The 15,326-nt window shown below is 47.5% G+C and overlaps 1 protein-coding gene across 3 annotated transcripts in view; it reads right to left on the bottom strand.

Annotated features, from left to right (window-relative positions):
• Positions 1-15,326, bottom strand: part of SEPTIN2 (septin 2) — a 29,515-nt gene that overhangs the window by 11,194 nt on the left and 2,995 nt on the right. For all 3 annotated transcript variants that reach the window (XM_059883385.1, XM_059883383.1, NM_001046092.2), the window contains 3 exon segments: positions 10,202-10,231; positions 8,802-8,922; positions 851-937 (listed from right to left, as the gene is read on the bottom strand). In XM_059883385.1, coding sequence (XP_059739368.1) covers positions 851-937; positions 8,802-8,922; positions 10,202-10,210 — 217 coding nt within the window. In that variant the 5' untranslated portion in view covers positions 10,211-10,231.

Below are 15,326 nucleotides of genomic sequence, written 5' to 3'. Positions count from 1 at the left end.
AAGGCTATGGTTTTTCCTGTGGTCATGTATGGATGTGAGAGTTGGACTGTGAAGGAGGCTGAGCACAGAATTGATGCTTTTGAACTGTGGTGTTGGAGAAGACTCTTGAGAGTCCCTTGGACTGCAAGGAGATCCAACCAGTCCATTCTGAAGGACATTAGCCCTGGGTATTCTTTGGAAGGAATGATGCTAAAGCTGAAACTCCAGTACTTTGGCCACCTCACGCGAAGAGCTGACTCATTGGAAAAGACTCTGATGCTGGGACGGATTGGGGGCAGGAGGAGAAGAGGACGACAGAGATGAGATGGCTGGATGGCATCACCGACTCAATGGATGTGAGACTGAGTGAACTCCGTTGGGAGTTGGTGATGGACAGGGAGGCCTGGCATGCTGCAATTCATGGGGTCGCAAAGAGTTGGACACGACTGAGCGACTGAACTGATTGACTGAGGGCCCACGCTGATGGATTCACAGCCCACTCAGCGGCCTCATGAAGCCCAGTGTCAGTGCTGGACACACACCCCAGGGAAAGGGGTCAGATGATACCTATGCCCACAGTAACTTTCTCCGTATGCAGGTTTTTTCATGAGCAAACATTTTCACTGATCCTCATCAAACATATAACACAGGCAGGAACTATTACACCCTGTAGATAATCAAGCAATCAAGCTGGGGGAGACGGGCCATGGGCCGTCCAAGCACCAGGTACAGCACCCCTCTCCCTACTCGACAGCTGTGTCCTGTGTCCAGAGTCACACGAAACAAACAGCTTGGCTGAGGCACAAGATCCTGACTGTGCACTGCAGTCCCGGCCACACTGAGCTGTCACTGCAGTGTGGGAACTTCGTACCTGCAGCTCCAGGGATGACTCTTTCTGGGTAGAGGTCGGTCAAGAAGAGGCTGTTGATGAGCGTCGATTTTCCGAGCCCCGATTCACCTTGAAATGAAAAGGAATGTGATGTCATGGCGTTACCTGCGCAACACAGTCAAGCCTGCTGAGTGCTGACGTGAGGCCTGGCCCTGGACTAAGCACCTCACAAGCATCCTTCTCTGCATCCCGTGTGACCACAATGGATTTGGCACAAGCCCCCTGGTCCCACTGATGGGAACAGGGGCTCTGAGGTCACTAGCCTGCATGCTCGGGCTGCTGTCCAGAACAAGGCCTCAGTTGGAATCCAGAGAAATCTGGAGAAATCATAAGACCATAATTCCATATGTGGTGGTTTACTCGCTAAGTCGTGTTCGACCCCTGTGGCCCCCACGGACTGTAGTCTTCCAGGCTCCTCTGTCCGTGAGATTTTCCAGACAAGAATACTGGGGTGGGTTGCCATTTCCTTCTCTAGGGGATCTTCCCGATGCAGGAATCAAACCAGAGTCTCCTGCATTGCAGGCAGATTCTTTACTGACTGACCTACAAGGGAAACCCAACTCCATCTGACCTTTTGCCAAATGTGTGGAATGGACTTGAGGTGGCTCCTTATTTTTTGATAAACAGAATGCACTGTAGATTTTTAGGTATGGGCTCTGCTAACTTTTAGACTTACCACATTTCAGAAAGCTGAACAGACACAACAGTGTCAAAGGCACCCAGCTTCCCGAGCTGTGGGGGTGGGGCGGGGATACAGGGACAACCAAGACTCCCGTCACGTGACGAGTCACGTGACCGGCCGGCCAGCAAGGCGGGAGCAGGCCCCCTCCCCCTTCCTGTTTCCCTCACAGCCCCACACCCTGCCCTCCCGCCCCGACCCCACACTGGCGGCCTCCACAGGCAGGGCAGGCAGCCTCCCGCTCCTCTGCAGTGTCACACCCCACAGCAGGCAGCACATGTTCCCTCAAGCAGTTAGCGAGTTAGAAACTGCTCTTCAATACTGTAAAGTAGCCTCCAATTAAAATAAATAAATTTAATAAAAAAACATTAAAAAAATTCCTCTTCAACCACTAACTACGTATTCTGAATATTTGAAACTTCAAAGAAGATGTAGGATACCAAAAAACTGAAATGTATGTTCCAAAGAAGAACAGACAGACGCCATCGCCTTGCTGGAGGTCGTCACCTAAGGCCTGCTTGGGCATGTGCTGGTCTGACTGCCCCTGGGCACCTCAGCTCCACCACCTCTCTCTTATGTCCTGCACAGTCAAGGAAGGAGCACACATCTGATTTGAAAATTACCTCTGGGAATATCAAGAACAAAAAATTGAATCTGAAATTGGCAGACATGTAATTCGGACTGTACTTTAACTAGACTGCAGTTTTCATAGATGCGAAGTAACATTAAAGGGGCAAAACCAGAATCACATATTGAACCTTTCCCAATATAAGAGAGTAAGAATATGACTAAATACATGCTCTCGTGGTAAGTTACCCTTTTAATAAAGTGTCCAGCGACACCCATTCACTACAGGTGCAAAGGCCTTGACCAGTATGCACCAAGCCCTCTCCAAGCGCCTGCACAGGTGCATGTGGGGAAACAACGGCGAGTCCCTGGCCCCATGTGGCTCTGCAGTCCAGCGGGGGAGGTGACGGACAAACAAAGCCACCCTGTTACCAAGTGAGTGGCGACGGCTCTGAGTAATCCAGCTGAAAGGGGACCCAGGCCAGAAGACAACTCAGCAAAGGCGTCTGAGCGGAGACGGCCGATTCTAAATCATGAGTCTCAGCTTTTAGGGTGTAAGTGACTGTTTCACTTGGAATCGTTTTTGGGTGACATCCACAACCTGCTCATTAGCTCAGCAGACGAGGCCGCCCAGGGCTGATTTCTGAGCACACCCAGCCCTGCTCTGCTCTGCATTCACTAGCATCTCCACCTCTGCTGGAAGCTTCTGTAATAGGTACCTGGTGATGGGCAGACCAGACACACACACGAGGTGTGGTCCAGCATGAATCCATTGCCACCCACACACCTGAACGCAAAGCACAGGACGCACTGCGCTGTCCGGCTTGCGCACAGCACACGCTTGGCTCTGGAGGCTGCTTGTTGCCGCCACCTCTACTAGCAGCCCATTTCTCTGCACTGTCAAGCAATGTTCCACGAGTGGATACAACCCGCGTGGTGTGGAGAGACGCCTGCGTGTGTCCAGAGAAGCGGATACAAGCATTCACCCAGTCTGCAATGTGCCATCAGTCCTCTTGGGCACACACCTGTGAGTGCGCGGCTGTGAAGAATGCCCACGCTTGAGCACGGCGCCCGCAGTGAGGCGGCTCCAGCTGCTCCGCCGCCCGCCCAGCGCAGCAGCCGGGCCGTCTGGTGGGCGCGCGGGACCAGCCAATTGTGGTTTTAGGGGCGCTTCCCTGAAGACCCAAGAAGACGACACCCTCGTGCGTTCGCTGGCCATCTGCTTATTCCCCGTGAAGCGTCTGTTCACACCTTTGACTCTGCAACGGGGCCACTTGTCTTCCTTCTTGCTGAGCCTGCGGGAGTCTTTTATATTCCAGATACGAGTCCTGTGTCACGTATGCTACCAGCGCTGTCTCGGTCTATGGCCCACTTTCTTATCTGTGCCCTTTGAGGAGAGCAAATCTTGAATGAAGCACAGTGTATCAGCTCCTTTTGTGATAGTGTTCCTCACGTCCTCAGCAATCCGCTACTCCAAAGTCATAAACCTTTTTAAAGCTGTTTTCTTTAGACTTTGTTTTTAGACTTGTTTTTGTCTAGACTTTTTATAGCTTTCCAACTAGGTCAACAACTCGTTTTGACTGAATAGGTGATGTTCAGTATGAAGGAGAGGTTGGAGTTCATTTTCTCCCAATCATGCAGTTGTTACAGCACTATTTGTGAAAAAGATTAACCTGTCCCCACGCCAAATGACCCTGGCGCTGTGTCCACTGGGAGCTGAGCACCTGAGCCTGCCCTGCACGCTGTGCGGATGCTGCTGGAAGCCAGATGGTCTCTGTCATGCTCCGGAGTCATTGCATTTCAGAGTCAAATGGCTCATTCCTGTTGTCAAAAGTTGCTGCAAATTTGGCTGGGACTGTACTGACTACGGATGCATCTGGGGAGGGTGGACACCCGCAGAGCCCAGCACAGCAGGGCACGGCTGAGGGTCCACACCTCCTCAGCCTCCCCAGTTCCTCCCAGCAGCGCTTTCACACTGTCAGTGTAGCTCTTCACACGCTCTGTTAAATCATCCCTAAGCAGCGTGTTGGAGAAGGAAGTGGCAGCCCACTCCAGTGTTCTTGCCTGGAGAATCCCAGGGACGGGGGAGCCTGGTGGGCTGCCGTCTATGGGGTCGCACAGGTTGGACACAACTGAAGCGACTTAGCAGCAGCAGCATGTACCTCTTTTGTTACTGTAAATGGTACTGTCTTTTAAAAATATTTTTTAATGTAATTATCTTTGATATTATATTTTTAAGTTTGTTGTTAAACTACTTGTTGGTAACATACAGAAATAAAGCTGATTTTTGTATACTCACTGGGAACCTGCAACCTTGCTAAACTATTTTGATCTAGTAACTATGTAGTTTTCTTATGATTTTAATATACACAAATACGTCATTTGTAATTGAGGAGAGTTTACTTCCTTCTCTCAGTTTTTTATCAGTAAGAGTGCTGCTAACTACAGGTATCTCCCCTTCAGAACCAGCACCTACCTTCCCATGTTAAACCACGCATTCCCGCGATAAAGCCCCTTTGTTTAGGAAGTACAGTCAGTCTTGCTATGACATTTGCTTTGAAACTGACAATCTGTTCCAACACAACAGATATATTAGGGAACAATTTCGACACAAAACAAACCTCACAATTTCTTACGGGTGATGAGAAACCAAGTCCAGCCAGCAGAACCAGCCTGAGGAGCGCTCCCACGGCCCCAGCCCAGCGGCTTCCCGGGGCCGCAGGCAGCACCCCTCCTCACAGCAACACGCGAGCTGTACCCGGCCGAGGCCCACTTCCCACCTCGGGCTCAGGCGCTGTCTGGTGTGGTGCTTTTGCCGTCTTAGCCACTTCACGCGTAAACGCAGGTGGTTCTCGCTATGGTTCTACTGCGCAGTAGAGGAAGGCTCTGGGTGGGCCCGCTTCCCCACAAGCTGCATGGCTGCACAGCGTGACCGCTGAAGAAGACGCATATGCCGCATCACACTGGCCTGACTGCAATAAGCCATTCCATACGCAGGACCTGCGACCACCTCAGTAAGGTGTCAAGTCCACACTCCTGAGGGAGTCAGTCTACTTCTCTAGTTATCTGTAACGGGGCAGCGCTTGGCCTGACGCTCTCACCACGAGAGCGTCTCTGCGGAACGTTCCATGTGCATTCAAAGAATGTCTGCCCTGCAGCTGTTCAGCACTCCTGGCAGCTGCGCCACAGTTTGATGTACAATTTAAACATTCTACATGACAGACTTTCTATTTGCTTCCTCAGTTACTGTGAGGAGTGTTGGAAACTCTTGTTGGTATCTCTCTCATCAGATCCTGCATCAGGCTTATTTAAGATGGTGCCGTTCTGAACAGACCCCTTTCTCATTAGGATATGACGTTCCTCACGTCTGGGATTACTCGGGGGCAGACTTAGAGTCTGCTTTGTCCGACAGGAACGCAGGCACCTCAGCTTTCTTGCGATTGGGGCGTGCGTGGTAAGGCCCCGTTCCTTTATGTCTTGCTCGTTTCTGCACACAAGGGCCTTCCCGGGCCGCGGGACTCCGCCTGCGGCCCTGCCTCTCACTCGCCGTCCACGTGCACATGCCGCCCTGCTTCGTCTCATCTAGCGTTCATCCTTCTCCACTCTCTTTTGGACTAAATACTTGTTTACATTCTGTTTTAACAAACCTACTGGCTACCAGCCAGATCTTCATTTTTCCAGTGGCTGCTCTGACGTTCACAGCATGCACGGTTAACTCAGAGTCTCCCTTTTGAGCACTTTCTGTCACCTCACCCATCGTGGAAGCTCACAGGCGCACGCTTTTATCCACTCCCTGCCCGCTGTGTGATCCTGCTCATCTGACCCGTGCACGTTTCACACTATCGATTATCTCTGAAAGAAACAAAAAGCACATAGTCCTCTACTTACCAACCCCAGCTATCATTCCCAGCGCTCCCCTTCCTCCACCAACCGGAAACTACATCATCTTTCTTATGATGTAGTCTGATACTCATCAACTCCTTCCACTAGTTTACAAGAAAACGTCTTTATCTTCTCTTTCCAGCTTCCACTTTTAAGGGTGATTTTTGATGAACACAGAACTCTCGGCTGTTTTAGGAACTTTAAGCCGCCCTCCTGCAGGGCTTACATCACTCCCGACGAGCCGTCAGTGACCTCTCTCACCTCTTCTCGGCTGTTTTTAGGAACTTTAAGCCGCCCTCCTGCAGGGCTTACATAGCTCCCGACGAGCCATCAGTGACCTCTCTCACCTCTGGTCCTTTGTGTGTGCTGCTCTTCCTTTTTCTGGCTACCTGTGAGACTGTCCCATCTATCAGTGGTTCTCACCTTCTGATCCTGGGTCCTGGTGCACTTTTGTATTTATTCTGCTGGGTTCTTTGGATGCTTTCCATTACCCCCTTTCTTCTGCCCATCGGTTAAGCCCGTCAAAAAATTTTTCATCTCAGGTGCTGTATATATTTTAATCTTTAGAAGTTCCATCTTCTTCTTTTCTGGATCTATTTCCACTGCTTGATCTCTCTCCTGGTTACGGGCTACTTTCTTCTCCCTTCTCTGCAGATCCAACAACTTTTTGCAGGATGCTCAGCACTGTGAGTTATACTGCAGATGTCTAGACATCGACGTCCTTCTTTAATAAGTCATAGGCTTTGTCCTAACAAGTAGTTAAATCATTTGTAAATAAACTTTATCCTTTTAAGGTTCATTTAGAAGTTTTGATAGGGAGGGTGTAGACCAGCCTTTACATGAGTTTACCCCTGCTCCCACGCAAGGACTCTCCTCACTGTCGCGGGCGCCCTCGCCCCTGCCAGGGCTCTCCTCACTGTCACGGGCACCCTCGCCCCTGCCAGGACTCTCCTCAGCGTCGCAGGCGCTCTCGCCCCAGCTGGCTGAATTCCACTGCCTCCAAATGCCCCTCCAGGCAGCCTCCAGCTCTGCTCTGCTCCCTCCTGGCGGCTCTGTTCTGCTGGACTTCCTGGAAGCTCCCCACCCTCTATCCGCACGCGGACCACCGTGCAGCCCCAGGCAAGAGGGAGCCCCGCGCAGACACGCGGAGGGAGGCGGTCTTGCCTCGGAACTCTGCCGGGGCCTCAGCCCCTGAACGGTGCTCTTCCTCCACTGAGACCACTTGCTCTGCTAGGTTCACTCCCCTGGGAAGGGCAGGTGGCTGGCAGCAAGTTGGGGTAACTTTACACTTCATATAATTCTTTCCTTCTCTCAAAGATCCAAGTCCTGCATTTCTGTTCAAAGTCTTACAAGGGCTGTTTGATACATCTTGCCCAGCCATCTGGTTATTCACACCAGGAGGACTGGTCTGGTATAGTCATTTCAGGGTTCAGCAAACTACAGTGCTCCAACAAATCCAGCCCACTAGCTCAAAAACAAAACAGCTTCACCAAAAGCTGTAAGGCTCACAGTGCCTTAAATACTCACTATCTGACCCTTTGCAGAAAGTCTGTCAACCCCTGAGTTATTCCATCAGGGCCGGAAATACAAGTAACGGTCTGACTTGAAGCAAAGGAACCGTGTCGCAGGCTGCACTGCATCTCTCTTCCTGCTAGAGACCCGAGTCTGCACAATCGTCATCATCAGGCAATTACGCTCCTCAAACGTGGCACTAGCCACTGCTCTGGCCCAGGGTCCCACACTTCTTTTTCCATCTCAGATTTGTGAACTATTTAACCCAGGAAACAACTGCTGGCCCCATTCACGCGTGACCACCCCATCAAGCTCTTCCAGTGGCATCTTAGCATTTGGGGAGAATTCTGCAGCTATCGAGATTGTAATAAAATGTGATACAGTAAGGAGAATTAACTTCATCAACTTAACTTTGTTATGGACACACTAACCCGATACACATGCCAAAACCACGATAAAATGCGTCTGACATAACAGGAAGACATTTCAGGGAAGCGCTCGATTTCAAAGGACTATAAGCACTCATTTAAAAATATGTGTGCAGTAAGGATTGTCCCTTGTTCAAAATATATCTACAAAGAACTGAAGAGTTATTTTTATGAGTATTAAATAAACACACTTCTAGTTAAATACATGTTACCCTTCACGTACAACAAGTCACTGTAAACTTCAGAAGCCTGCACCAACCACAGACACTCATCGTCTCACGGACCCTCCGGGTTGGAGGTCCGGGCGTACCTAAGGTGGGCCCTGATGGCCTGAGGGTCTCTCTGTGGTCACAGTGATGTCAGCCAGGAATGGCGGTCACCAGCAGGCCTAACTGTGGCGAGGACGTTTCTGAGATGGGGGCCTCAGTGCCTTGCCTGTGGACTTCTCCATAAGGTACTGACTGTCCCCCCAAGGACTGCTTCAGAGAAAGCGAGGCACAGGCCACAGTCTCTCTAGGTCACGTGTCTTCATCTGGCAACGACCCATTGGCTGCTCGGGGAAGCCCTGCCCCGTGGGGGAGGGACCAGAAACGCCTTGGGCACCAGGCAGCAAGGATGGGGTGGGGGCACCTCAGAGGCTGTCACAGTGAGCTCACCCTCTCATTGCACAAACAAGGAAATGACAGGTCAGCTTTCCTGTTGTACTCCAGGAGAATCCTCTAGAGAATTTCCCCAAATTCGCGAGGTGTTTGACTCTGTCCACGGAGGAATCCCGTGGCTCCGGAGCCCACACCGTCACATCCAAGGGTGGCAAAGGGAGGCACCCACAGATTCAACAACCCGAGGGCACAAGTGAGTCTCTTACCAACCACCATCAGTGTGAATTCAAAACCTTTTTTCACTGATTTTCGGTGAACTTGATTGGGAAGATTTGCAAATCCAACATATCCAGGAGTTTCTGGATTTATAAACTGAGTTTGTTGTTGCTAAAAAAAGAACAATTAAACACCTTATTAGTTGCTTTTAACATATTATTAAACCTGTGACAAACATAGATATCATTAGTTTTCACAAATCAAAAAAGTATACACATAAATCAATACTTCCAAACAGTCACTGCTGTCAGAAAGCTTAAAACCATTTAAAAAACCAATCCAATGTCATTTCATGCCTACACGCCGACCTAAAATAACATTTCTGTTAAGCAATTAAGCAACACACCGAAGATACATTAACTCATCTCAGTACAATTTCAATCTTGATATGAGAAACTGTCTATAGAGTGAAAGCAAAATCAGTCAAACTTACAAAGTAAGGCCCAACTGAAAGTGGTTTAATCCATCAAACTCAGCTAAAGAGCAGCTTCAGGAGAAGCAGCAAACAGCCCTGCCTCCTGCGGTGGCCCAGCTCCCCAGAGCGGAGCCCTGGGTGAGGCAGGCCGCCAAGGGGCGCCATGCTGGGAATCCCACCTCCCAGACGGAGAGAAAGAAGACCGAGGGCCCCTCGACAGCCTGACTCGAGAGGACGCCACACCGCGAGGGCGCTAACGCTGAGGAGTCTAGGCTCTGGCTTACCGAACGTGACATGAAATCAAGACACAGCAATAGAGACTTATTAAACGTAGAAGGCAAGATTTAGAATGGTATTTCCTTTGAGATATATTAACATATTCACATGTGCATGCACACAGGTATAAAAACAATATTCACAAATGTTACAAGTGGTTATTCTGAATAAAGGAATTATGGCTAATTTTTATTTTCTTTTTCGCTTATCAAAGATCCACACTGATGCCTATATAAAAAATTAAAATTACTATGATGTTCCTGTATCGCAGTAACAAACACCCGAAGACTTAAAAATAAAAGGCAAAGAGAAACAATAATCTTGCAACTTTAACCACAAACTCTGCTTTTCTCAGCGTGTCTTTTAGAATCCACTTCTTTCAGGGCTCTGGGCTAATTTGTAAGAGCTGAATAAGCCAATTTATCAAGTTTGAGAACCCAATCAATTCCATCATGATAAATTATTGCAATTTTAAAATGATTATTTTAATGGTCTGCTAGGGATAATCTAAGAAGGCTAAACAGATCATCATTAATGCTGTTAGAAACAAATTGAAAATCTGAAGAAAGAAACCTCAAGCTTTTTAGGATGACAGTTAAACTATGAATCAAATATTAGTTATACAATGACTATAAAAGGTTTGAAAACAAAGCAGTTTCTCCTTATGCTGTGGATACGTAATGAAGTACGATCTCTTACCTTAGACATCTTTAGTGAAGTTTCGCCAATCTGTTAAAAAAAAAAAGTACATTCATACATACACACACATATTTAATACAGTATGAACTGATATGCAATTACACGTGAGGCGCCAACAGCTTGTTTCACTCAGCTTCTTATAACATCAAATACTTCCCCAGAAATGATGAGATTTTCACCTCTCACTATAAATTAGGTATAAAAACTAAGCTAACGAAAGTGACCACTCACACGCACGTATACATAAATACGTATATACCCCACATTCCCAACAATACCTTTTTTAGTACTGCTTATACATCAGGCACTAGACATGCAGTAGGAAAAAAAGACAAATTCCCACAACCTCTGGAATTGTGTAATTTCCTTTCTCTCTCTGAAAACTTTGCACACGGAAGAGATTCCTGTAAGAGCCTGTCTGTCTGCTGCCTGCTGGGGAGGGTTCCTGAGCTCCGCAGACTAGACTCTGACCCTGGGGCACACAGAGCCAGCAGCTAAGCTTATAAGAAAAGGAGAAAGGACCGAAGGTGCCTGAGGGTTTGAACCCTGGGAGACCTGGAGTGTGCTGGCCAGCCTTGGTAAAAAGTCAGAGATGTGAATGCCTTCACATCTGATTCTTTCCGGCCCTTAGAAAACTCCTTTCACTTTCCTGACTCTCCATATCCCCCAGATGGATACATTCATTCCTGAATACCACACAAAGTTTCCTTTTTGAATGGAAATAGTCCTAACCAGCCCCCCCAAAATGGTTAAGTGAGGTTAAGGCCGTTAGAATTTGTAACTCTAATTCCCTGGCACGATGTCATAGAAGACAAGGGCAGAGCCTGGCTTCTCCCTTCCAGGTGCCTTGAAAAGTCAACCAGAGGGGAGGAGGGGGCTGGAAGGTGCTTCTTCCCGGGGCAGATCATCACTGAGAGTGGGGGGAGTGCTGGGTGAACCGAGCACAGGAAGGACCACTACTGACCAAGGAGACAGGTAAAGCTCCATCCAGGCTGCCCAAAACACGTCAGCCAAGGCAGCACAACTAACGGAACCTACAAGACAGCAGGAATGCTGGGGAAGCAGAGAAGCAGGAGATGAAGGGCTCCTTGGAATCAAGAACCAGAAAGGAATCGCCGAAGAGCCTGGGAACAGATCGTGGCTGTGAGGACTCCAGGGTAAGAAGACGGGGCCCCCGTAAGTGTGCCCCCTTTCCCGGCCTCCAGGATGAGCTTAACAGGGAGGAGAACGATCTGAACCGAGAAAGCCACAGCACTGTGATGAAGATGCAAGTTGCTGTTCAGTCACTGCGTTATATCCGACTCTGCCTCCCTGTGGACTGCAGCACGCCAGGCTCCTCCGTCTCCCGGAGCCTGCTCCAACTCCTGTCCATTGAGTCGGGGATGCCATCCAACCACCTCATCCTGTTGCCCATTTCTCCTCCCGCCCTCAGTCTCTTCAGTCTTCCCCAGTATCAGTGTCTTTTCCACTGAATCGGCTCCTTCATCTGCTGGCCAAAGTTTTGGAGCTTCAAATTACAGTATTCCAAATAACACTTTCTGGACCTAAAATCCATGATTTTCAAACTCAAACTGTGGTAGCTGAACTGATGAAAGGTCACAGTAGAGAATAGAAACGTGACACGGAAGATCAGGTATAAGACACCTTAGTGCACGAGGCAAATGAGAGAGAGAGAGAGAGAGAGAGAGAGAGAGAGAGAGGTTGTGGGTAGAGGACAGCCTCAGAGGAAACAGCGAGGAAACGTACTTGTTAGCAGCAAGACCTCCTCCCGTGACTAAACGGGACCAATGGAGGAGAAGAAAACAGTAGGAACAGAAGAAAAGCCTCCCAAGAAGAGCAAGCCAGGGTCTACCTGGAGTTGTGTAACACCCGAGTGAATTAAGATCTCTTGAATAAAAGGGGCGTCCTAGGGGAATACTGTTCATAGTCCAGAATTTTAAATATGAAACTTCTGCAGCAAAACCTAAGAGTTGGGGGCAGAAGTAAGACCAGAGAGCTGAAATCTTTAAGGGGGAGAAGGGAGCAGTCAGATGGAATTCAGATGGTCCTGGCAGAAGAAGCAGCGGACACCTTGCTTTAGATAATAAAGAGATAAGCATCTGACAATGAAAGAAAAGGGAAGGCAGCCATTAAAAAAAACTTACTTCCAAATTAAGAGAAAAATATGAAAGAGCAACTTGATCAAACCAGTAAAAATATGGAAAAGAAACAGAAAAATTCAAGAGTGTCAGTCATCAGTTTAAATGTGAATTCTCTCCTTAAAAGAGGGGACAGGTTGAGGTGGGGTGGCGGGGAGGGACACCAGAAAACCAGGGTACATTACATGGAAGAAACGCGCTTCAAAAAAAGTAGCTTAAAAAAAAAATGTTGAAAACAAAGAAAGAGATACGAAGCTAGTGCAAACACAAAGAACAGGGAGAGATACTGTTAGTATTAACCAGGGTGGGATTTAAGGGCAAGTGTGGCATTTGTAACAGGAACAGTTTATAAAAATAAAACATTCGTAAACCTGTACCCATGAACACTTACATCAGATAAATACAGAGAACAAAGGCTAGGAAAAATACTATGCGAACTGAATGGAAGTACAGTGCAGGTGGAAGGCTTTAGCAGCTTTCCTCGGACTTGGACAGACTCTAGAAACACAGTGCAAGCAAGGCAAGGACTGTTCCTTTTGGTCAGTGTTCACAGGTCACCCTCTGCTAAAACAGGGACAAAAGGGACTCCTAGTTATTCAGAACATTTCTGGATAACCCTTGGGTCAAAGAGGGTAACAAAAGCAAAGCCCTAAGTCATCTAGAAAGCCATGGAAAGAAGATAAATGCAAAAGGAACGGGACACAGCACAGGCTCTCACAGGCTCAGATGACATTCGGGTTTTATGTATTTTCATTATTGAAGAACAATGAAAATAAAGAACTGGAAAATAACCCAACAGAACAGTAAACAAATCCAAAGTTGGTTCTCTGAAACAAATTCCTCACAAGTTCCATTAAGGAAAAAAATTACTGCAAAGAAGGTATAATCACAGTCACAGGGGCCACAGGTATGAAGATGGCCACAAACTTGAAAATCCAAAGAAATGCGTGATTTCTTAGACACTGTGAATGACCGAAACTGAACCAAGGACTGAAAACCTGACGAGACAAATATCACTGAACAGCAGAATAAAGACTACCAGTGAAAGAGGGCCACGCCTGGACAGAACTGGCGCTCAGTTTCATCCACACCTGAGCAGATAAGCGCCTGCGTGACCTAGACCCAAGCCACTATGGAAGAAGAGGAAGCATTCCAGTTTATTTATGAAGACAGCACAACTCCAGTAACAGACCCAGATGAAGAAACGGTGAGCAAGCGGGCTGGCTGCCGGTCAATCTCACTCAAGAATATGAATGCAAATCCTCCATGGAATACTTGTTAGCAATTATAACCCAGAAATGGACCCAAAGCAGCTATCGGTGCAAGCTGTTACAACAAATTAGAGAAAACCATGTGTGAATACGTGCTGAAGACTCAGCAACCAACTCTAATAAAAACACTAAGTGAGGAAGCTACTTAAACACCTTTCAGAAACCAATGGCAAATGTTATTCTCTAAACAATAGATGCTAAATTATTTAAATTACAACCACTAAAAAGGAAAGTTATCTTAAAACACTTATAAAAAAATTCCAAACATATACAAAAATAGAACAAAACCCCACATAACACCCTCAAATATCCCCTCAGCCACTGTTCCCACCCTTGATTATGAATACTAGATAGTTCTAAAAAGTTCTATTCTGTACTAGCGAGGAATACCAGGAAATGGAAATGGCAGGGGGAGGGGAATGCCATTTACAATCGAGTAGAATCAAAAGAAATGTAGGGACAACTTTAGGGAGAAAACAGGCCTCACAAAATTAATTCATTTCTATTTTTCTAAATTAGTACGTAAACGTGGTCTAACCCCAGACGGACTTCCTAATGATGTTTTTTTCCTTTAAGGACTGGATAAAATGACTTTCAAGTTCACCTGAAGAATAAACGCGAAGACAGATAGGAAGGCCAGCTGTCACAGACGTCTGCTTCAAGCCAGCCTGGAGTGGCCGAGGACAGTGCCCAGTCTCTCTGGAGCTTCTGCATGCCCGCCCTCACTGAATTCGGGGCCCCTGCCTGTGCTCTGACCAGCTTCAAGGGAGCACCCTGATAACAATGGACCTGGAGCACACGTGCGCCCAGGACTGGGGCTGCCCACAGGCAAGAAGGGGACCATCACCCCTACCAGCTACCTCCCACTAAGACCCATCTTGATGGACACACATGGGGAAAACGAGACGACCACTATCTGGAACAGGATGTGAATTATTGAAAAACACTTGTCTAATTTTTAATCCTACCAAGTTTATCTTATCACAATGCATTTCTTTCATACAATACTAAGGATTTTTTTCCCCTGAAATATAATTTGGATGCACTATGATTTTCCAACAGTTTAAGTTATTAACTGATTACTCTAAGATGAAAGAAATTCAACATTCTTCTGTTGAACTTAACTACCTACTTATCAGTCAGAAAGTCTCAATCCAGTAACACAAAAAAATGCCAAGCACTGTGATTAGTTTAAACCTTGGAAGAAGATCAATCAGATCCCCAAATCTCAGAAATTCAGTTAAAGGAAAACTTTATGCACTCAGGTTGTACTCATTCTAAATAACACAAATTTCTTCAAGTTCTTCTCTCCTGGACCAACGGCTTCCTTCTTCCAGACAGCAATAGCACGCCAAAACACAGAAGAAGTCAACTCTTCTAAAGCAAATGGAGACAGAGAACAGATGGCTAAAACTCGATTTTTGGCAACATAAACTTGCTTTGCTTAGTGGCATTTACGTGTGTCCATGGACCACCGCAAACCTCCCTTCACTGACATGTCATCCTTGAAGTTCCATCCAGTATCCTAACGTGCAAACAATCCTGTAGTGTAGGACCTCAGGGTCTGTGATCCCTCACGCAGAGCCCCTGGAACACTTAGCATTCAGCCTTTGGGTCTGACAGGACACCACAAACGCTCCTCACAGCAGAACGGCAGCACCCCACCATCAAATGCCCTTTCTCTAGTGACAGTCACTATCAGCACAAAACCAGACA

Source organism: Bos taurus, chromosome 3, assembly GCF_002263795.3.
Source record: "Bos taurus isolate L1 Dominette 01449 registration number 42190680 breed Hereford chromosome 3, ARS-UCD2.0, whole genome shotgun sequence".
In the NCBI taxonomy this organism is placed as follows: Eukaryota; Metazoa; Chordata; class Mammalia; order Artiodactyla; family Bovidae; genus Bos; species Bos taurus.
Note: the sequence above shows the minus strand (reverse complement) of the source record. Positions and strands in the feature narration are given on the sequence as shown.